This window comes from Mandrillus leucophaeus, unplaced genomic scaffold, assembly GCF_000951045.1.
Source record: "Mandrillus leucophaeus isolate KB7577 unplaced genomic scaffold, Mleu.le_1.0 Scaffold503, whole genome shotgun sequence".
NCBI lineage: Eukaryota > Metazoa > Chordata > Mammalia > Primates > Cercopithecidae > Mandrillus > Mandrillus leucophaeus.
This window is the reverse complement of record NW_012105399.1, coordinates 2,505,453-2,529,375: the sequence shown is the minus strand read 5'-3', so window position 1 is coordinate 2,529,375 and position 23,923 is coordinate 2,505,453. Positions and strand designations below refer to the sequence as shown.

At 36.1% G+C, this 23,923-nt stretch overlaps 1 protein-coding gene across 3 annotated transcripts in view; it reads right to left on the bottom strand.

Annotated features, from left to right (window-relative positions):
- The window catches only part of KCNK2 (potassium channel, two pore domain subfamily K, member 2), a 251,915-nt gene that overhangs the window by 50,367 nt on the left and 177,625 nt on the right, over window positions 1–23,923 (bottom strand). For all 3 annotated transcript variants that reach the window (XM_011996163.1, XM_011996162.1, XM_011996164.1), the window contains exons 4-5: window positions 19,268–19,428; window positions 16,446–16,632 (exon numbers count right to left, since the gene is read on the bottom strand). In XM_011996163.1, the coding sequence (XP_011851553.1) occupies window positions 16,446–16,632; window positions 19,268–19,428 (348 nt within the window). The remainder of the gene's footprint in view (window positions 1–16,445; window positions 16,633–19,267; window positions 19,429–23,923) is intronic.

Genomic DNA, 23,923 nt, shown 5'->3' with positions numbered 1-23,923 from the left:
TGATTACCTCCATAAATGAAATCATTTCATCCTAACGCCCTGTGGGTAGGTGTTGAGGGGAGTTGCATTCTCATGCTTCACACTTCCATTGACTTAGGGCAGGGCTATTAGTAAGACCATGTGGCCACAGAATTAAGTCACATTGCCAGCTTCCTTTTGCAGCAATAAAGCTGATGATCCAATTGCCATCACTATCATGGTCTGTGTGGAACTCAGGAATGAAAGACCAGTTTGTACCAGTTCCTTGAAATCCCAACAGTAAGTATCCCACCTTAAAATAGAGATGTCATAATATCAGCAGAGAAAATAACATATGGCAGGTCACTCAAGAAAGGGGTAGCAGAGCTAGAGTTCAACACAGGTGTCTGAATAGCTCCAAAACACAGGCTCCTTCATTGAACCCAATGGTCCATGTCATCTATGATGTCAGCTACTGTCCTTCTTATCATTTATCCACCAACCTGTTTTGCTCATACTGCCTGGGAAGTACTTAGCTAAGGCAGGAAACACTAAATTGGACAAGGCATGCCTCTTCTCGAGGTTCTCACCTAGAAACCATGTGGGTCTGAAGACAAGCACCATTCCACCAAGGGCCTCCTTACCTTGCTCTGTCCTCTCTCCAGCAGCTCCCAGCCATCGGCCCTTTTGCGTGCCAAAGAACTTGGGCATACAACATCCCTATCCCTTAAATATAATTTTTTTTCTCTGTGATTTTCTTTCTGAATCACAAAGTATTTGTAAAGAAAAAAAAAGATATATCCTGGTTTTAAAGAATAACCAAGCCACTCCAGACTAAGGTTATCAGTTCCATACGCCTCTTCTGATTTTCTAAAATGGCATATCTGTTATAGAATATAAACATAGATAAATAACTCCATTATAAAGAAAATGGGGGTCATTCCTTTAAACCGGCCTATAATTATTTTAGCTTAAATATCAAACATGGATTTTAATTTTGTGGGGTTTGTTTGACTTTACTTTTATTAATTAAAGCTATCCCGTCTTAATATGGAGGGAAAATCTTAACTTCTGTTTTAGTATATCTTATTTTGTTGTTAAGTAATTTAACTGAATAAGGTGTTTCTCACTGCTTTAAGGACTCAGAACCCCTTTTAATAATGTTATAAATCCTATTTTCTTTTTAACAAATGGAAATATGACTTCAGTATTAAACAATAGCTTACCTACTAAACCAAACTTTTCATATGCCATTAAGTCAGAAAACCAGAATGCCAACAAAGGTGATATTTGAACTTGTATTTGGGGATTTGAAATTTCAGCATTCGAGAAGTTGTCCATGTCCCTCTAGGTACTTGTTCTTAAACTGGGAAGACTGCCATGAAAAGAACAGCAGTCTGATGATCATAAAGAAAGAAAAACCAACACATGACATCACTCACTCATCGTTTACAAAGATGGAACAGTATATACATATACCGAATTATTATTCTTAGAAATTGTCTTTAAATCTCAATCTAGAACAATTTGGAATATTTTTCACGGAATGTAGTACAATTTACTTCCTGCCCCACAAAGCTGTAATTATCCATTACTGAATACTTTTCTCCTCAATATTTTCTCCACATGTTTTTACAATACTTCTATATATCCATTCTGAACCCTAAAAGTTAAGGAACTTTTTGCTTTGTTCATAGTCCCTAAGACTTCTGAACCATTTGGGTCAAATTCCACTTATTTAATCATGCAGATGGCCATTATTTCTGTTGTGAGTTCTCTAAGAGTCACGAGTTAAATCAGGGAGTGACTAAACCCTTTACAGAATTTTCCTGTGTAATAAAACAGAGCAAATACCAGGAAGAGAAAAAGATTCCCTATTTAATTGTTGCTCCAGGATTTCATACATTCTGTCTCACAGGAACAGGAACTAGAACAATTATTGTCACTAAGTGCTAAACACAGTATCTGATATACAATATGTGTCCATTAAACACCTAAACAAACAAATGATCAATGAATATAAAACATCTCCCTAGCAGTCACACAAACCCGCCTTTTCCAAACAAAGCAAATTTTCGGAGCCATTGTGATGGTGGTAATGACTGCTCTTCAACAGATCTCACTCTTTTTCAGGTACTTTCCTTGTTACCTGTTAAATTCCTGGCAAATTTCTACTCAGTTATCAGCTCAACAATAGCAATTTTAACACCTGGACTTTGACATGGTTGCAAAACTCTCAGTCAACACAAGGTGCAGTTTTCTAGAGGGTCTCTATTTGAACTAACTGCTTGAGGGTTGCAAGGAGAAACATGCCATGTTTTTTAAAGATATTTATGTTTTCATGATAAAATTCTCTTAAATTGAGCAAGCTCTGAGCACTCCACTGAATGAGTCATAATTTCAGTTATACAGGAAAGCAAACAGTTTGGTTACTAAATATTACATTTCCAATAATGACTTTGAAAATGTAATTCCAAGAAAACTGAGTCCTTAATATGAGACATACAAATATGTGCTTCCTGAGTAAAGAATATGATGGCAAATGATTATAACACTGTGAAAAACTATAAAAATGTAGTAAAGGTAAATACGCCAGAAGAGGAAAAATTTTACCTGGGAAAGTCCCAAATTGTATTATACTCTATATGAGGGAGCACCAGGTACTAAGCATGAAGCCTGGCTGACCTAGTAAGCATTCAAAACTACATGTGTGATGAAGAAAATTTCATTATTTAACCAAATATACTAAATTTCACTGATCAGAATTCCATGATGATGTATTTGGATGGTTAAATAAATTCATGCTCAGATGGAATATGTGTTTTCATAATATTAACCATGAGGATTTCTTAGAACATCTGGATTTTTGCCTAGAACTTTTGGATTTTATTAGAAAACTAGGTAATGTGAGGACGCTGCTTTGTGAAACTATAAATTCTTCTCCGGCTTTTTCACTCTTTCACATTACCCTTACAAAATATTACCTCAGGTTTATGGAAAGGAGTATTTTTTTTCTTTGTTTCCTATTTAAAAAGAAAAAAAAATTTCAGACAGGGTCTTGCTCTGTCACCCAGGCTAGACAGCAGTAGCACAATAATAGTTCACTGCAACCTCGAATTCCTGGGCTTAACTAATTCTGAAACGGGGTGTTTTTAAGGACTTCACTGGGCAGCACCTAAACAAGCTATGGAAATGAATTCACTGGCTTGTATGACCCCTTTAAGGTATAGATTTCTCCTAAGGGTTTATATTAAAGGAGCTACCAGCCTTGAAAAGGAATTTTTAATTGTGTTAGGTTAGGTAATTATTTCACTTTTCTCTAATTTTGAAGAATCACCACTTTATGGTTTTTGTTTTTTGTTTGTTTTGTTTGTTTTTTTAAGTCTTGGGCCTTTGTAAAAGAAGACAAGTTGTAAAAAAGCAAGCGTTCATACATTACCATATAATTAATAAGACTTCTTAGATTTTAATGAAGAAAGAGAAAAGCTTATTTAGCTAGCAAGCATGACTTAACAACTTACCACCCCAGACTTCCAGTCAAATGAAAAATCAAATGACAAAAATTAGGAAACGGAACATAGGAAATCAACACCAATTCTCACATACAATTTTGCCATTAACTTTAACTTATCTCTACAAATTTGATTATACATCATTACTGATGATTTCAAAATCCCAGCAATTTGGGAGGCCAAGGCAGAAAGTTCGCTTGAGCCCAGGAGTTCAAGACCAGCATGGGCAACAAGGAGAGACCCCATCTCTACAAAAAATACACAAAATTAGCTGGGTATGGTGGCATATGTCTGTGGTCCCAGCAACTTGGGAGGCTGAGGCAAGAGAATTTCTTGAGCCCAGAATGTCGAGGCTGCAGTGAGCCACAATCACGCCACTGCACTCCAGCCTGGGCTACAGAGTGAGACTCTGTCTCAGCAAATAAAAATAAAAAGATAAAATAAAATTAAGTAAATAACACTTTGCAAAATAATTTCCTTTCTCTCTTCTCACCTTTTAGGAAAAATTACTCTGCACTTGCTACTCTTAGCAACAGGGATCTGCTTACTCATATGACAAATAAAAGTGTCTACAGATTCTGTGACCTCCCAAGTCCTTTTTTGCCCCAGAACCCTGAGCTCTGAGAGAGAACAGAAAGCGCCATCAGGAAGGAGCAGACAGATACCAATCACTAAGGCAACCAGTCACTAAAACATGTTCTCTACATAAATAAATATGAAGTTAAAATTTTCTGGGAGATCTCTTCCTGTAGAGAAAGTACTAAACACTGAATTCCTACATTCAGCCACATACACAGAGACACCTGAGCACTGCCTGTTTATCTGCACCAGTGGTCTCTAAATGCCTTTGATTCATCACCCACAGTGATAAACGGCAAAGTATTGCACATTATTTATGAATTAGAAATGTATTATGCTCTACTATATTATATCATAAATATTATGATATTTAAAAAGTAAAGAAGTAGTGAGATTTAGAAATACATAGAAATAGGAGTTTTCATATTTTCTTTTTTTTCAAGATGGGGTCTCGCCCTGTTGCCCAGGATGGAGTGCAGTAGCATGTTCATAGCTCACTGCAGCCTCCTGAGATAACACAAGTGATCCTCCCACCTCAGCCTCCCAAATAGCTAGGATTACAGGTGCATGCCACTATGTGCACCAAATTTTAAAAAGTTTTTGTAGAGACAGGAGTCTCACTATGTTGCCCAGGTTGGTCTTGAACTTCTGGCCTGGTGATCTTCCTGCCTCGGCCTCTCAAGTGCTGCCATTTTGCCACCATACCCAGCCTAATCGTCATGTTCTCTTATTGCAGAAAATCTACTTTTCTTGCTCATTCCTTGGGGGCAAGCACTATTTCAGAGTTCTGGTCTAAACCACCCCATCATCACCTGTTCTTAAGATGCTTCTAATAATTATACTAATGTTAAGAAATACAGATCTATTACAATTTGTATCCTAAACACTTATAAATCACTTTCCAAAATATACTTCTTTTCCTTTAATAACACCACAGTTTGAAGAATACATTCTTTAAGTTGCCTTCAGAAAAGTTCAATATAACAATGTAACCTAACCCTGATCCTCCTCAGAGCAAATTTTGCAGGTTTTGCAGACTGACATCAAATATTAAGTGTGCATTATGGAAGGGACATTTTTGTTTCCTTATGAGATTTATAGCCCAATGGAAAGATGAAGAGGTTCAAGCTAGAGCAATTCCTCTTGCTTTTCCCTGGCAAAATAGCAAAATTAAGTGAGAACACTGTCTTTAGTACATCTAATAGCAAGAGGGAAAGTTCTAAACAGTAAATAACTGATATTTCCCAGATGGGGAACTCAATAGCTAATTTTATAGTCATAAGGTACCCAGAAGCAAAGTCCAATTTTGTGTACTCTATTGGACTATATGTGGCAATTCTTTTCCAAGATCCTTTAAAAGAAATTCACAATTTCTGTTTTTTCCAAAGACTCTTGCAAAGGGCACACATCTGCTACCCAGCCATTGCCACATCTGCCCCCCAATCCACATTCTCATTCCAAAAACACTTCGTGGACACAAGGACCTGGAGTGTAAAGATGACAGTACTAGCAACAGGGTATCATAGCTTCACAAAGACCAACACAGCCACAAAAATATTTAAGTTAAGGAGATAGCGATGAATCAGCAAAACTAGTGTCAATTTATCTTACTCAGCATCTGTCATATTAATCACATCAAATTCTTATGCTAATTATAAACAACATATATTTCTACAAGTTTGTATTATTTCCTCTGTCAAATAAAAATAAAAGTTACAGATTTGAAGATGGGTAACAATATAATAAAAGCTAATAAAAATAAAGTTGTTTATTTGATTATTCTTACTGGCACACAGCTATCACTCTCCTATTCTATGATACTATGCCATGACTCTCTGAATTTTTCATCTTCTACAAAACCATAAAGAAAAATATTTTTTTTCCTAAACTGGTTTATACAATGGTCACAAATATAATATTGTTTAGGACTCTACTCACATTCATTTTTATTTATACTTTTTGTATTTTTTTGGTCTCAGATCTTTTGGGCTACATACTGAATTGACACTGTTAGTTGTTTAAAATAACATTGATAGGGTTTGGGCTGTGTTTCCACCCAAATCTTATCTTGAAAGATAGTTCCCATAATCCCTATGTGTCATGAGAGGGACCCTGTGGGAGGTAATTGAATCATAGGAGTGGTTTCCCCCATGCAATTCTCATGATAGTGAGTAAGTTCTCATGAAATCTAGTGGTTTTATAAGGGGTTTCCCCCTTCACCTGGTTCTCATTCTTCTTCTCCCTGTCACTATGTGAAGAAGGACATGTTTGCTTCCCCTTCTGCTATGATTGTAAGTTTCCTGAGGCCTCCCCAATCATACTGAACTATGAGTCTATTAAACCTCCTTCCTTTATAAATTACCCAGTCTCGGCTATGTCTTTATTAACAGCGTGAGAATGGATTAATAATACAAACACATACAATATGATGTGAGCCCTGAAAATATAAAACCTGTCACATAATACCTATATATTCCACTGTTGCTATAAGGCCTTGTTAGTTACATTTAAAAAGTGATAAGACAGCCTAAGATTAATGCATCACAAGCATACGTTTTGTTATCATCACTGTCTTACTTTCTCCGGTATTAACAAACTTTCCATTTCTACTTAAGCCAATTATACCTCTTGAATAAGAGGTAGAAAAATGAATATTTCAGGACACAAGCTTATCTCATACGGAGTTAGAAATGTCTGAAATTCTCCTTTCCACATTCTGCTAATTATAAAATGAAAAGATCTTCAGCAGAGTGATGCACCCCCCTTTCCCAGGGTCCCCATCCAGAGAGGATGTACACTGGTACATCTACATTGTAGATGTCCTTGGTACATCTACAGTGTACAGAGAGGTGTACACTGTATTTTTGACCAAAAGCAAAGCTTTGTTCATGAAAGTGTCCCCATCTTCATCGATATTAGGGGATTTGCCTAGTTGAACCTTAATTAACAAATCAACAGAAACAGATAAATATTAGCCCTCTCTGAGATCTTACAGAACTTCAGAAAGTATTTTCTGTTCTAAAAATATTTAAGTAAGAAATTTGGGTCAAGGAAGAACAGTAAACAGCCAAAAAGTATAAAACTCTGTTAAAACTAAATTAGGCTAATGAGGTTATTCTGAGAATTTTAATAACACATTCCTACTCTAATTTTTACCATGTTTTTTAATACTTCAAACTGAATTGTTTAAGAGAATGGTTTCGATTTATGGTAGCTGGTAAAAATGATCCATAATAGATTAGTATACTTACTTTTGCCACCATTATTGTATTTTATTTAAAATTGGAGTTAGAACAGTAATAATAGTGAGAAATACAGTTGGGAAAGAGAGAACTGAATTAATAGGCACATAGGACCTTACAGATACAGCAATAAAGCAAATGGCAGTTGAAATAACATATATATTATAGAAGAGGAAAAGTTTTCTAAATGTGAGTAGAAAAATGTAGACACTTTAGGTCTACATGACCTACTTTAAGTTAAGTTACAAAATGCTGTCCTAAGATTGAAAATTAAGTGGGTAAATATCTTGGAGAAAAAAATGTTTTAAGTAGCCAAGAACTTCTTCTGAAGTTTGCAGCTGTTTTTAAAACTAAGGCAGAAAAGAGCCTAAGTAGAAAGGGCAAAGATAAGTTAAACCTGAATTCTTGTGCCACTAAAAATAATAATAATAAATTCATTTTTTCCCCAAGACAGAAAAAAATGATTAATGGCTTTTAGTGTGCTTCAGCAACTTGAAAATAGCAAGATAGTGCATAAAGATTAACTCTGTAAGCTTTAATTCAAGAAGGAAAATGATAATTCACTGGAATCATGAAGGAAACCCAGAACCTGGGGAGGAGAACCTGAGCAAACAGCCCCCATGACAGCATCTGGCTGATTAACATGAGTGACAGAGGCAGATTGCCTTCCTCTGTGACTCACCTTTCCACTGGGATCCGAGCAACTCAGGCCAAGGGAGAGAGGTTATTTCTCCCAAGCCCTGGAACTAACTTGGGGAGATCTTGGAAATGCAGTGAGGGAAAGACACTGGGAAAAGCTGCAACCATTTTCCCAGACCTGGGACAGACAGCAGGAGGCCATTTTTAATCTGGACAAATACAAAGTCAGCAATTCTGTGGTGACCTAGTAGCATGACCACACAGGATTTTAGTCTTGGGCCAGAAACTGGAGTGCTTGCTCTGGAGTAGGGCAGGAGCTTCCACAGCCAAAACTGTGGAAAGTGCCTCAGCAGTAGGTGCTGGAATTGTGCTCTCCTCCATCACAGGCCTGGGTAGGGTGTGGTGGGGAGAGCTGCTGCTGCTGCAGTTTCTCTTGGGCAAGGACACTTGTAGGCAGGGGCAGACTGGTGACATGGAACCAGTCTGTATGTGTCATTACTGAGTGCCCAGCATGCTCCCCTGAGACTTGGTGCAGTGGGCCCTTTCCACTGAAACCCCAGGGAGAACTCCATGCATTCAGAACACCCACTTGTCTGGCTCAGCAACCTAAGCTGCCTAACCCTTCCTGGACATAGATTGTTGTGCAGTAAACCCCTCTCTGTTCCAACTCTAGGCAGAGCTCCAGGCATTTGGAATACCTCCTCACCTGGATCAGCAGCCTGAATAACTCTGCCCTTCCTGTGCATAGATCATGGTGAAGTGGGGCCCTCTCTGCTCCACACCCAGGCAGATCTCCAGGCATTCAGAGCATCTGTTTGCCTGGTTCAGCAGCCTGAGTCATCCCATCGCCCCTTTGCAGAGATCTTGGTGCAGGGGGGCACTCTCTGCTGCATGCTCAAATCTCCAGGCATCTGGAGCAACTACTCTCTTGGATTAGGAGTTTAGATCTCCCCCATCCCTGGGTAGAGAACATGGGGTCAAGGAGTTCCCCAGCTCCAAGCTTAGGCACACTTCTGGACACTCAGTGGCCATGCACTGGATTCTCCCTCAGTGCTGTGCTTGTACCTGCCATCAAGGGACCTGTAAGCAAACCTGCCAAGTCCAGCCCTGCGTATCTTGGCCTTCCCTGGCCTGAGCAGAGAGCTTAAAACACTGAGCAATCCAAAAATCAGCCCATTGCCTTATGCAACAGAAAGATATTCTCATTAAACAAGGATTAAGTACATACCCAGCCTCACTGGCCACAGCTGGCTCTTACCCATAAGTGCCATCTACTGGCTTGTATGTTGAGAGCATAGCTCAAGATAAAACCTGCTGACAGAAGTACATAGGGCTATAGAAGCAAAGTCAAAATACCCTGCCCAGCATTCTCTACAGTCACACCCTATATAAGAAGCAGGGGAGAGGAGGAAAGAAAAGAAGAACATAGTAATATTATAGGGGAAGAAAGAAAAATAAAAATATGCTATTCATATAAAAATGATTACAATCATTAGAACTGGCAGTGTCTCCAGATGAGAAAGAACCAGGGCAAGACTTCTGGCACCATGAAAAAAGTCTGAATATAGTGACACCACCAAAGGATCACAATAGCTAGCTAGTAATCACCCCTAACCAAAATGGAAACTCAGAAATGACAGATAAAGAATTCAAAGCATGGATTGCAAGGAAGCTTAACAAAAGCCAGTACGCAGTTGAAAATCAACACAAAGAAACTTCTAAAGCAATCCAGGAAGTGTAAGAGATAAACATCTTAAAATAAGTCAGCTTCTGAAATTGAAAAACTCACTTAAGGAATTTCAAAATAAAATTGAAAGCTCTATCAACAGACTGGACCAATGAGAAGAAAGAATTTCAGAGCTTGAACTCTAATCTTTTGAACTAACGCAGACAAAAATAAAGAAAAAAAATTTTAAGAAGTAAAGAAAGTCCTTCAGAAATACAGGATTATGTAAAGTGGCAAAATCTACAAATTATTGGCATTCCCAAGAGTGACAGAGATAAGGAAAACAACCTGGAAAACATATTTGAAGGAACAATTCAATAATATTTCCCTAATCTTTCTAGAGAGGTAGATACTCAGATATAAGAAATCCAGAGAACACCTGTGAGATACTATACAAAACAAACATCATCACCAGGTCATATAGTCACCAGACTGCCTGAGGTCAATGCTAAAGAAAAGATCTTAAAGGCAGCTACAAACAAAAGTCAAATCATATATAAAGAGAACACCATCAGACTAATAGTGGATTTCTCAGCACAAACCTGATAAGCCAGGAGATATTGGGGGCTTATTTTCAGTATTTTTAAAGAAAAGAAATTTCAATCAATAATTTTATGTTCCACCAACCTAATCTTCAGACGCAAAGAAGAAATAAAATATTTTTCCACCTAAGCAAGCATTAAGGGAATTTGTTACCACTACATTAACCTTACAGGAGATACTTAAGGGAGTTCTAAACATGGAAAAAATAAATGATGCCTGCTAACACAAAAACACACTTAAGTATATAGCACATAGAGCCTATAAAGCAACCACAAAGTAGAAACTACATAGCAACCAACTAACAACTTCACAATTGGATCAAAACCTAACATATCAATATTAACCTTGAATGCATATGGTCTAAATGCCCTCACTTAAAAGGCACAGACAAGTTGGAAACATAAATCAAGACCTATCCATCTGCTGACTTCAAGAGACCCATCTCACAAATAAAGACATCCTTAGGTTCAAAGAAAGGGTTGAAGAAAGATCTATCACACAAACAGAACATGAAAAAGAGTAGAGGTCACTATTTTATATCAGATAAAACAGACTTTAAGCCAACAACAGTAAAACAATAAAAAAGGACATATTACATATGTCCACAAAAGTATTACATAATGATAAGTGGTTCGATTCAACAAGAAGACTTAATTATCCTAAATATTTATGCACCCAACATTAAACCACCCAGATTCATAAAACAGGTACTTCCAGACCTATGAAAAGACTCAGCTAGCCATATAAGAAGAGTAAGGGACCTTAACACTCCACTGACAGCATTATCATCAAGGCAGAAAACTAAGAAATTCTGGACTTAAATTCAACACTTGACCAAATGGACCTAACGAACATCTACAGAATACTCCATCCATCAACCACAGAATATACATTTTTCTCATCTGCACATGCAACATATTTCAAGATCAACCATATGCTTAGCTATAAAGAAAATCTCAATAAATTAAAAAAATTAAAAGCATACCAACCACACTCTCAGACTACAGTGGAATAACAGTCAATACCAAGAAACTTTCTCAAAACCACACAATTATACAGAAATTAAACAACTTGCTCCTGAATGAATGTTGAGTAAACAAGAAAATTAAACTAGAAATTTAAAAAATTCTTTGAGATAAATGAAAACAGAAACACCAATATAACAAAATCTCTGTGATACAGCAAAAGCAGTGTTAAGAGGCAAGTTTATATTGCCTAATGCCTACCTCAAAAAGTTAGAAAGATCTCAAATTAAAGATCTAACATCACACCTGAAGAAACTAGACAAACAAGAAGAAATTAACTCCAAAGCTAGCAGAAGTGACTAAAATTAGAACAGAAAAAAAATAAAATAATAAAATCAGAGCAAAACTGAAAGAAATTGAGACTTAAAAATCCGTGCAAATAATAAACAACATCAAAAGTTGGTTATTTGAAAGGATAAGCAAGATCAATAGACAGCTAGCTAGATTAACAAAGTAAAAAAAGAGAGAAGATCCAAATAAGCACAATCAGAAATGGCAAAGGTGACATTACAACTGGTCCCACAGAAGTACAAAAGATGCTCAGAGACTATCAGGAACATTTCTATGCAAGCAAATTAAAAAATATAGAGGAAATAAATAAATTCCCCTAAACACACAATCTCCCAAGATTGAATCAGGAAGAAATTAAAACCCTGAACAGACCAATATTGACTTCCAAAATGGAATCAGTAATAAAAAAAATCTACCAACCAAAGGAATCCCTGGACTAGGTTAATTCACATTCAGATTCTACCAGATGTACAAAGAAGAGCTGGTACAAATCCTACTAAAACTATTTCCAAAAAATTGAAGAGGAGGGACTCCTCCCTAACTCATTCTATGAAGTGAGCATCGCTTTGATAATAAAATATGGCAAAAGGCACAATAACAAGAAAAACCATAGACCATTATCCTTGATGAATATAGATGCAAAAATCTTCAACAAATGGAGTCCAACAGCACATCAAAAAGTTAGTTCACCATGATCAGGTAGATTTCATTTTAGAATGCAAGGTTGGTTCACCATACACAAATCAATAAATGTGATTCACCATATAAAAAGAATTAAAAACAAGAACCATATGATCATCTCAATAGATGTGGAAAAAGCTTTTAATAAAATATAACATCCCTTCCTGATAAAAATCCCCAAGAAATTAGGCATTGAAGAAACATATGTCAAAATAATAAGAGCCATCTATGGAAAACCCACAGTCAACAGCATACTGAATGGACAAAAGCTGGAAGCATTCCCCTTGAAAAGAGAAAGAAGGTAAGGATGCCCACTCTCACCACTCCTATTCAACATACACTGGGAGTCCATGCCAGAGCAATCAGGCAAACAAACAAGCAAACAAACAAAAAACAAAAAAACCTCCCAAATAGGAAAAGGAGAAGTCAAACTATCTTTCTTCAATAACAATATGACTCGATACTTAGAAAATCTTAATAATTTTGCCTAAAGGTTCCTGTAATAAACGAATTCAGTAACATCTGAGGATACAAAATCAATGTACAAAAATCAGTAGCATTTTTATACACCAATAACATTCAATATCAGAGTCAAATTAAGGACACAATCACATTTATAATAGCCCCCCACACACACACACACAACAAAAAACAGGAATACATCTAACCAAGGATGTAAAAGATCTCTACAAGAACCACATAACACTGCTTAAAGAAATCATAGGCAACACAAAAAATAGAGAATTATTCCACGTTCATGGATTGAAAGAATCAATATTCTTAAAAGGACATACTGTCCGAAGCAATCTATAGACTCAATGCTATTTCTATTAAGCTACCAATATCATTTTTCACAGAGCTATAAAAAGCCCTTCTAAAATTCATATAGAACCAAAAAGGAGCCTGAACGGTCAAAGTAATTCTAAGCAAAAAAAAAAAAAAAAAAAAGCTGGAGGCATCACATTACTCAACTTCAAACAATACTACAAGGGTACAGTAACCAAAACAGCATGGAACTGCTACAAAAACAAATATATAGGCCAGTGGAGCAGAATAGAGAACCCAGAAATAAAACCGCACACCTACAGTCATGTGATGTTTGACAAAGTCAATAAAAATTAGCAGTGAAGAAAGGATTCCCTATTCAATAAATGGTGCTGGGATAGCTAGCTAGCATATAAAGAAGGATGAAACTGGACCCTTAACTTTCACCATATAAAAAATTAACTCAAGATGGATTAAATATTTAAATGTAAGACCTCAAACTATGAGAATCTTAGAATAAAATCTAGGAAACACTACTCTGGACATCAGCTTTAGGAAAGAATTTGTGACTATGTCCTCAAAAGCAATTTCAACTAAAACAAAAATTGACAAATAGGACCTAATTAAACTAAAGTGTTTCTGCACAGCAAAAGAAACTATCAACAGAGTAAACAGACAACCTATAGAATTGGAGAAAATAATTATAACCTATGCATCTGATAAAGGTCTAACATCCAGAATCTTAAAGGAATTTAAACAAATAAGCAAAAAACAATACGATTAAAAAGTGGGCAAAGCACTAAAAAGTGGGCAAAGGACATGAACAGACACTTCTCAAAAGAAGACATTCATGTGGCCAAGAAACATATGGAAAAAAACTCAATGTCAATGATCATTAGAGAAATGCAAATCAAAACCAGCATGAGATACCATCTCACACCAATCAGAATGGCTATTATTAAAACTATAAGAAACAACAGATGCTGGTGAGGCTGTGGAGAAATAAAAAGGCTTTTACACTGTTGGTGGAAATGTAAGTTCGTTCAACCATTGTAGAATACAGTGTGATGATTCTTCAAAGACCTAGAACCAGAAATACCACTGGACCCAGCAATCCCGTTACTGGGTATATACATAAAGGAATACAAATCATTCTATTATAAAGATACATGCACACGTACATTCATTGCAGCACTATTCACAATAGCAAAGACATGAAATCAACCCAAATGCCCACCGATGATAGACTAGATAAAGAAAACCTGGTACATATGTACCATGGAATACTATGAAGCCATAAAAATGGGATGATGTCTTTTACAGGGACATGGATGGAACTGGAAGCCATTATCCTCAGCAAACTAACACAAGAACAGAAAACCAAACACCACATATTCTCACTTATAAGTAGGAGCTGATCGATGAGGACACATAGACACATTGGGAGAACAACACACACTGGGGTCTGTCAGGGGAGCAGGGGTGGGAAAGCAACAGGAAGAAGTGCTAATAGATGCTGGGCTTAAGAATAGCTAATAGATTCTGAGCAGCAAATCACCATGGCACACATTTACCTACGTAACAAACCTTCACATCCTGCACATATACCCTTGAACTTAAAATAAAAGTTGAAGGAAAAAAAAAAAAGTGGGCAAAGGACATGAACAGACACTTCTCAAAAGAAGACATACAAGTTGCTAACAAACATACAAAAAAAAAATGCCCCACATCACTAATAATCCGAGACTTGCCAATCAAAACCACAATAAGATCTCATCACATACCAGTCAGAATAACTATTATTAAAAAGTAAAAAAATAATAATGGGAATGAAAATAGTTCAGCCTCTGTGGAAATCAGTTTGGAGACTTCTCAAAGAATTTAAAACAGAACCACCATTCAGCACAGCAATCCCATTACTGGCTATATATGCAAAGGAAAAGAAATCTTTCTAACAAAAAGTCACATACACACATATGTTTGTCACAGCACTATTCACAATAGCCAAGGCATGGAATCAATCCAAGTGTCCATCAATGGTGGATTAGGTAAAGAAAATGTGGTATATACACACCGTGGAATACTTGACAGTCATAAAGGAGAATAAAACCATGTCCTTTGCAGGGACATGGATGCAGCTGGAGACCATTATCCTAAGTGAATTAATGCAAGAACAGAAAACCAAATACCCTATGTTCTCACTTATAAGTGGGAGCTAAACAATGGGTACTCATGGACATAAAGATGGCAACAACAGACACTGGGGACCACTAGAGTGGGAAGGGAGGGAAGGAGGCAAGGGCTGAAAAACTAACTACTGGGTACTAAGCTCAGTACCCGGGTGATGGGATCAATCTTACCCCAAATCTCAACGTCACACAATATACCCAGGTAACAAGCATGCATATGTACCACTATATCTAAAATAAAAGTTGAAATTATTTAAGAAAAAAGTCAAAATATGTGCTAAACAAAACAAAAAAGAAATAGGAGGCAGATATTTGGTATCAAAAATTAGAGTGGAAATATAAAATTCTGAACAACCAGTGATTATATTCCTTTCATTAAATAAAAAATAAATACTTAACTCCACCTTTCTGTGTACCTCCAGTGTCAAAGAGTCACTATTTGTCTTTGCCACTGAATTCCAAGATATGTTGAAGTCCTAATCCCCAGTACCTCAGAATGTAATCTTATTTGAAAATAAGATTCTTAGGCCGGGCGTAGTGGCTTGTGCCTGTAATCCCAGCACTTTCAGAGGCCAAGACACCTAAGGTCAGGAGTTCAAGATCAGCCTGATCAACATGGTGAAACCCTGTCTCTCCTAAAAATACATAAATTAGCTGGGCCTGGTGGCACATGCCTGTAATCCCAGCTACTCAGGAGGCCGAGACAGGAGAATCACTCGAACCCACGAGGCAGAGGTTGCAGTGAGCCAAGATCACGCTAGTGCACTCCAGCCTGGGTAACAGAGCAAGACTCTGTCTCAAAAATAAATAAATAAATAAATGAATGAATAATAGAAGGCTCTTGTAAATGTAATTAGGTAAGATGTGGTTATGTTACACTTGGGTAGGGTGGGCCTATAGTATAATTTGACTGGTATGTTTATAAGCAGAAGGGAATTTGGCTGCAGAGACAGAGAGACACAAGAAGAAAAACATGTGTCGAAGGAGGTAGAGATGGGAGTGATACAGCTGCAAGCCAAGAATGGCCAGGGACTGATGGCCTCTACCAGAAATTAGCAAGAGGCTAAGAAAAATTCTACTGAGTCTCAGAGGGATCATGGCCCTGCTGGCACCTTGATTTCCAACTTTTGTGAGACAAGGAATTTGCTTTGTTTAAAGCCACCCACTTCATAGTACTTGGGTATGGCAGCCCTAGAAAACTCTTTCAGCCCTTGTGTTTTGTTACAAGCCTAAGTGAAAAATCTATCTAATAAACCCTTGTTAGAAGATTAACATGGGTGCCAGGAAAAGCTTACCTGCAACGTAGTCACCAAATCCAATAGTTGTTAGAGTGATAACCACAAAATAAATGGCGTCCAGGGCACTCCAGCCTTCTATGTGTTTGAATATGATCGCAGGCAGAGCCACAAAGAGTACACAGCCAAACAGTATAAATATGATTGTTGAGATGATGCGAATCTTGGTCTGACTAACATTCCACTTCTAGGGATGAGACAGAAAGGTGTGTGTGTGTGTGTGTGTGTGTATATACATATATACACACACATATGTATATGGGGAGAGAGAGAGAGAGACAAAGACAGAGAGAAATTATTTGCATACCCGCAAAGTTAACCTATACACTATTATGAGCAAATTAGCAAGTAAGCATGTTATTTTATTTTCTTTTATACTTCTTTACATATGAAAATTAGGTATCATCAATAAATCAATCAATGCTAATAATGATGCTACTTTATCCTCACATAGCTTTACAACAGGTAAAATTCTTTTGAAAAGGCAAATTACATTTGTCCTGAGAATGCAATTTTAGATTTCCATCATTATTTGTTTACCTAAAATACTTTAGAAATATTTCTATTCTATAGTCATACATAAAACTGATTGCATGCCAAATACAATCCAGAACCATATAAAAATGGAGACACTGAAACAAGAATTAAGTATTTATAATTGTTCATTGATAAACATTAATTTCATAAAGTTTATTTTTTCTGTCACTTCCATCACTTTTTCCTATCATTAATTTAATTGATTACAGCATAATACTAACAGCTTAACCTCCACAGTTAGATTCCAACATGAACCAGGTGATTTGTTTCTCTGTTCTATGGTACTAAATTGTATAACTAACAAAGCTATAAGATCAGCAAGTAAGGATAAGTCTTCAATATCCCTAGGCCATAGCTGTCATCAGAATACCCATTTTTTTAAATCTCCTTCTCCAATTAAAAAAAAAAAAACTCAATAGTGTAATGTATTAAATGAGGTTGGTATATATAACAGTTTATGTCCAGCTTTCTATTTGAGGTTAGTTACCATATATTTTAAGTCTGACTGAATCAGTCCTATTTACTGTAAAAAATATAGGTCACAAACTACACCATATGAAAATCACAGAATGTTAGAGCTTGAGAATTTTTAAAGACCTATGAAATCACAGAATGGAAAGGGTACATAGACATTCCTCTAGTCAACCATCCTCATCTTACATGTGAGAGTTAAATGAGTTCATGTTTATAAAGATTATAGAATAATGCTTGGTACCAAACACTGAACCATGATCACTGCAATGTCATCACCATAAGGGCATGGAATTTGTTTGTTTATGCACTGGTGTATGTGCAACATAAAAAAATATTACCCAGCGTCTAGGAGGCACTCAACAATTTGTTGAATGAATGAATGAAGAATTCAACATTACCATGTTTATGTCGCCAATCTGCCCTCTTGATTAATATAAACAGAGAATTATTTTAAATAAAAGTATAATACAAAAAAGAATAAAACTCCAATTTTGGAATAACTATGTGTTATTCTACTTCAACACAATGTTGAACAAAATGTTTGAGATCTAACTTTGATCTTAAATCTGAAACATGACTAGTGCTAAAACTGAAGCTGTAATCCAAATTGAGAAAACAATACTCCATATTTTAGTTCATCAGTAGAGTTAAATATAAATATTTTGTTGAACTTTGTGTGAAAATACAAACATTACTAAACAATGAACAAAATTTATTTGCAATAGTGGTGCTAGAAGTACCAAATCCTTTATAATCCCACCCTCTAACAGGAACAGTTACTTTTTCCGTAATTTTCTTCCAAGAACTCAAGCTTATAATCCTAAGAGTAGTAGTATTTTTCACTTAAAATTCTAACAAAAGCATTTTCATTTTTTTGTTGACTATAATACAACTTGAAGATCTCCATGTATACTACACCTTTGGTTCTACCAAATTACATTGTGTAGATACATTTCTATCAATGGCATTACTGAATTAAGTTATATGATCACCTTTATTATGTTTACTATTTAGACTACATCTTTCCCAAAGGGGCTTTATAACGGTATCAAAACAAATTTTAAAATAATAAAGTACTGTCAGTCTTTCACTACTTATGTTAAAGTTAAATTTATATTGCCACCAACCCTCAGAATGATGCCTCCATATACCATTATTCAAGTTATACAAACAAGAAAATGTAGGTTTGATGGGATAATAACTAGTTTAAGAGAATACAGCTAGGAGACACTACATATGAAATTTAAATCTGGCTGGACACGGTGGCTCAAGCCTGTAATCCCAGCACTTTGGGAGACCAAGACGGGCAGATCATTTGAGGTCAGGAGTTCAAGACCAGCCTGGCAAACATAGTGAAACCCCACCTCTACCAAAAAACACAAAATTAGCCAGGCATCGTGACGGGTGCCTATAATTCCAGCTACTCAGGAGAATTGTTGAACCTGGGAGGTGGAGGCTGCAGTGAGTCAAGATTGCACCATTGCACCATTGCACTGCAGCCTGGGTGACAGAGCAAGACTCTGTCTCAAAAAAAAAAAAAAAAAAGTAAAAGAAATTTGAATCTAAGACTTTTGAATTTCTACTTTTTTCTGTTTATACCTTTGAGTTTTTCTCATGCATTACTTTATTCATTCAGATTAAGTATAAACATAATTAAAATACAGTGAGTTACATGCCAATAGAGATACATATAAATTGTTATGGAAACCCTAATAATTGAATCGCTAATTGTATCTGAGGTGACAGAAAAGATGTATTTTTTTAAAAAATCAAACAATAAATATATGTAGTTAAATATCTATCATACTCACAATAAACGTATCTTCTACTTTGGCAATTCCTTTTCCAAATATGGTGCCTAGTTGATCTCCAACTCCAGCCAAGAGAAAACCAAAGAGGGGAATTCCCAGTAAGGCATAGATGATACAGAATATTTTGCCGCCTTCTGTACGTGGTGAGATGTTTCCAAATCCTTTAAAAAAATTACATTGTTTATAAATGAATATAGTTGTTTAAAACATATGAACTCAAGATTGATTCAGAAACTCCCAAATATTGTACGATATCAATAATTGATTTTGACTAGTTAAGAATCCGTTTGTATTACATACTATTTTAATATGTTCTAATGTAAGATATTCCAAGCAAATATTTCAAAAATATACAAAGTATAGTTAATATCCCAACTAAACTTTGAGATGATAAAAACTGAGGTGATAACACATGCAATAATGTTTTCATTATTATTATTCACTATTTTTTCAAAATAATATTTTCATTAAACTTATTTCTTTTTTCTTTCTTTTTTTACTTTAAGTTCTGGGATACAATTGCAGAATGTGTAGGTTTGTTACCTAGGTATACGTGTGTGCCATGATGGTTTGCTGCACCTCTCAACCCATCATCTAGGTTTTAAGCCCTGCATACTCTTCCTCCCCTTCCCACCACCCCTGACTCATCCCAGTGTGTGTTGTTCCCCTCCCTGTGTCCATGTGTTCTCACTGTTCAATTCCCACTTATGAGCGAGAACATGTGGTGTTTGGTTTTCTGTTCCTGTGTTAGTTTGCTGAGGAAGATGGCTTCCAGCTTCATCAATGTCCCTGCGAAGGACATGATCTCATTCCTTTTTATGGCTGCATAGTATTCCATGGTGTATACGTACCACATTTTCTTTATCCAGTCTATCATTGATGGGGATTTGGGTTGGTTCCATGACTTTGATATTGTAAATAGTGCTGCAATAAACATATTTGTGCAAGTGTCTTTATAGTAGAATGATTTATAATCCTTTGGCTATATACCCAGTAATGGGACTGCTGGGTCAAATGGTATTTCTCGTTCTACATCCTTGAGGGATCACCACACTGTCTTCCACAATGGTTGAACTAATTTACATTTCCACCAGCAGTATAAAAATGTTCCTATTTCTCCACAACCTGTATTATTACTTTACTTTTTAATAATCGCCATTCTGACTAGCATGAGTTGGTATCTCATTGTGCTTCTGATTTGCATTTCTCTAACGATCAGTGATGTTGAGCTTTTTTCATATGTTTGTTGACTGCATAAATGTCGTCTTTTGAGGAGTGTCTGTTCACATATTTTGCCCAGTTTTTGATGGTTTTTTTTCTTGTAAATGTGTTTAAGTTCCTTGTATATTCTGGATATCAGACTTTTGTCAGATGGGTAGATTGCAAAAATTTTCTTCCATTCTGTAGGTTGCCTGTTCACTCTGATGATAGTTTCTTTTCCTGTGAAGCAGCTCTTTGGCTTGATTAGACCCCATTTGTCAGTGTTGGCTTTGGTTGCAACTGCTTTTGGCACATTAAACTTACTTCTATCTCTTTATTGCTGATAATCCTGTTGACTGTAAAGCTTTTGTTATCATTCAGAACACACTGAGAAGACTATATTGCCTCAATCCAAGAGTCTTCAGATATGCTTAAGTTATTTAAAGATGAAAGTTTAGTAGCAACTTTAAAATATTTTAATTAAAGCATTTACCAAAAAGTAATATCCAAAAATGTAAAATTATTAAACTTCTTTAAAGTTTTAAAGATCGTGAAGCCTTTCCAGTTTTGTGCAAGGATATCTACTTGTTACTATTCAAGTAGCTCAACTTCATTCACTTTTAAGAGCAGAAGAACCATCTACACATATATGCTTGGGTTAAAGAATGTACTTCTAGAAGCACATAGAGTACCTCTTTTCATCAGCAAACCTCTTACTGTCCTTCATATTAAATTAATTTGGAACTTTGATTTTAGTTATCTCTTACTCAAAAATGTGAGCAGATATTTTGGGATTTTTGTTGTTGTTGTTACTTTCCAGTTTAATGACTATTGTAGTCAAAGATTATGGGCTATGTGATTTTTACTTGTTGGAATCCATTGAGATTTTCCTTGTGGCTTTATTATGGTCAATTTTTGTATTTATTTAATTGTTATTTGAAAAGAATATGAATGTTGTATTTGTTTGATACAGAAAGAACATGGAGTGAGGGTGAGCTAATGCTTAGTCATTTTAACCCATATATTTTTCCCTATGATATTTCCATCTTTCTCTTCCTCCTACTCAGTCAATTCTGTGTTCGTTGCTAGTCAACTCATCTACTGAGGGATTTGTTTTTGATGTATCTAATGTTCAAGAACTTTGACTTTTTTTTCCATTAGCCTTTTCTTATGCCATGAAAATAATAATTATATTAATTTCTTTTTCAGTGTTGAACCATGTAGTAACTCAATTCTTTGAGGAAAATCCTACACTTTCTTTACTTAGGACAATTTCTACGAGTAGTTAATTCCTGGTTATATCCTCATACTTGTAAACACAATACAATACTAGATTGGTTAGTATTTGTAGTCGAAATTTATTTTCTAGCCTCAGTGAGATTCATGATTGTTCTGGTGGTATATGGAAGATTCTGGTTCAAGGAGCCCTGGCTGAAGTAGTGCTGGTGAAGGAGGGGAGACTGGAGTCTGGACTTTCATGTAGGAGTGCATTGTACAGGATTTCTGGGGACAGGTTCTCCTAATTCTCAAAGCTGCCATCAGTGCACAGCCATCTTACTGTTTCTCAGGCCTGCTGCCTGCTCTGGGAATATCTGTAACACAGTTCTGTTTGGAAAATACAGCTTGATTCTGGAGGCAAAGACTGGAGGCAGCTACCAAAAAGTTAGGATTAGTAGTTCCACAGAACTTGAAGTAATTTATAGGCTGACTGCCCTTGGACCCATTTCTGCTTTTAATTTTGGTGACTTTATGAAGTTCTCCTGGAAATTTTCATTTATTGAATCCTCTGTTTTGCTTCTATGGGGGATGTGGGCTCCTCAACTCAAGAAGAGTTCATGGTCCCTCCGCATCTATACGATTCATAACATGCCCAAATCCACTCCTGTTGTGTCAGTCACAATATTTTTCCTGCTCTTGAGCACACTATGGAAATTTTAAAAAAAAATTTTTCTATGCCTCTGTCATCTCAACTTTTTAGTGATGTGAGGTAAATGCATGTTTACATAAACAAGGAATTCAATCTCTGAATTTACCAGTCTTTTAAGAAGTTAGATATTGATTATCTAACAAAAATTCCACAGGTTTACAATAAGGTAATCACACATCATGTTAAAACCATTTTACATCAGAGCCTAAAATTAACTGATTGAAAGATATCAGTCAAGACAAAACCTAGCAAGAGTTTAGCAGTATGTGATAGACATTCCTGGAACCATCATTCCTTAGTTATGTGACCTTGGGAAAATTATTTCCTCATCTGTTAACAGGACATATTGTTATTACATACTTCATTGAGTTTTAAGTGCTAAAATTAACTGATTGAAGGATATCAGTCAAGACAAAACCTAGTAACAGTTTAGCAGTATATTATAGCCATTCCTGGAACCATTATTTCTTAGTTATGTGACCTTGGGCAAATTATTTCCTCATCTGTTAAAAGGGCATATTGTTACTACACATTTCATTGAGTTTTAAGTACCAAATAAAGTACTATGTGAAAAGCGCTTACTCTATTATACTATATGTGCTCAATATATGTTAGGTATGATAATAATTCTTATAATCACTATCAATAATAATATTTGTAGAAGCAAAGGTTAGAGGATCAATGTATTTAGCCTCGTCAGTATGCAAACTATTTAATAGCCAGGTTAATGCACTCATGACTATACATTGTTCTTCCACTATGTTGTGAATGTTTTGTCAAATTATGGATGCCATTCTTCATAAGGGACATTGGCAAAATAGCATGCTCTATATTAAGCAACTTTTCACATATGAAAGTTGAAGGAATTGGAGGTGTTTGTGCTGAAGAAAAGAAGGCTGAGAGTAGAAAAACACAGGCTAGCTGATTTCAACTATGTGAATGATTAAAACATGGACAAGGAAACAGACCTATTCTGATGCTTCAAGGCAAAGAACAAAAAGCAATCGGTGCAAGCTATGGAAAGCGAACTCACGCTAAAGTAACTGCAGCCAAAACAGAGTAAATGACTATAAGAGTCAGACAGAAGCAAGATAATCACTTGCAGTGTTTAATATTTTGGACTAATGGTTTTCTGGGATTCCTTATAATACAAAGTTGTTATGAATCAGTGGGCAAATGTACATGCATAATAAGAGTAAGGTTCTCTAATATCTGCTTTTGCTATGGATTGCAATTACTCATTCATACATTCAAAATTTTTTATTAAGCATCTACTATTTGCCAGGCACTTTGCTAAGCACTAGGGGTGCAGCTATGAAGTAGACAGACCTGATCTCTCAAGTTGACAATCCAGTGAGGACACCTGCAAGAGACTGATACAAAAGTGTGATAAGTGTGTGCCACAGAAAGTACAGAATGTTCCTGATGCACAGGATGTAAGAGAATGAGACATGCTGCACACAGTAAGTGACCCTGAAGCTGTGATCTGAATCTGAGTAGAAGTTACTCAGGTAGTGTAAATAATGAAA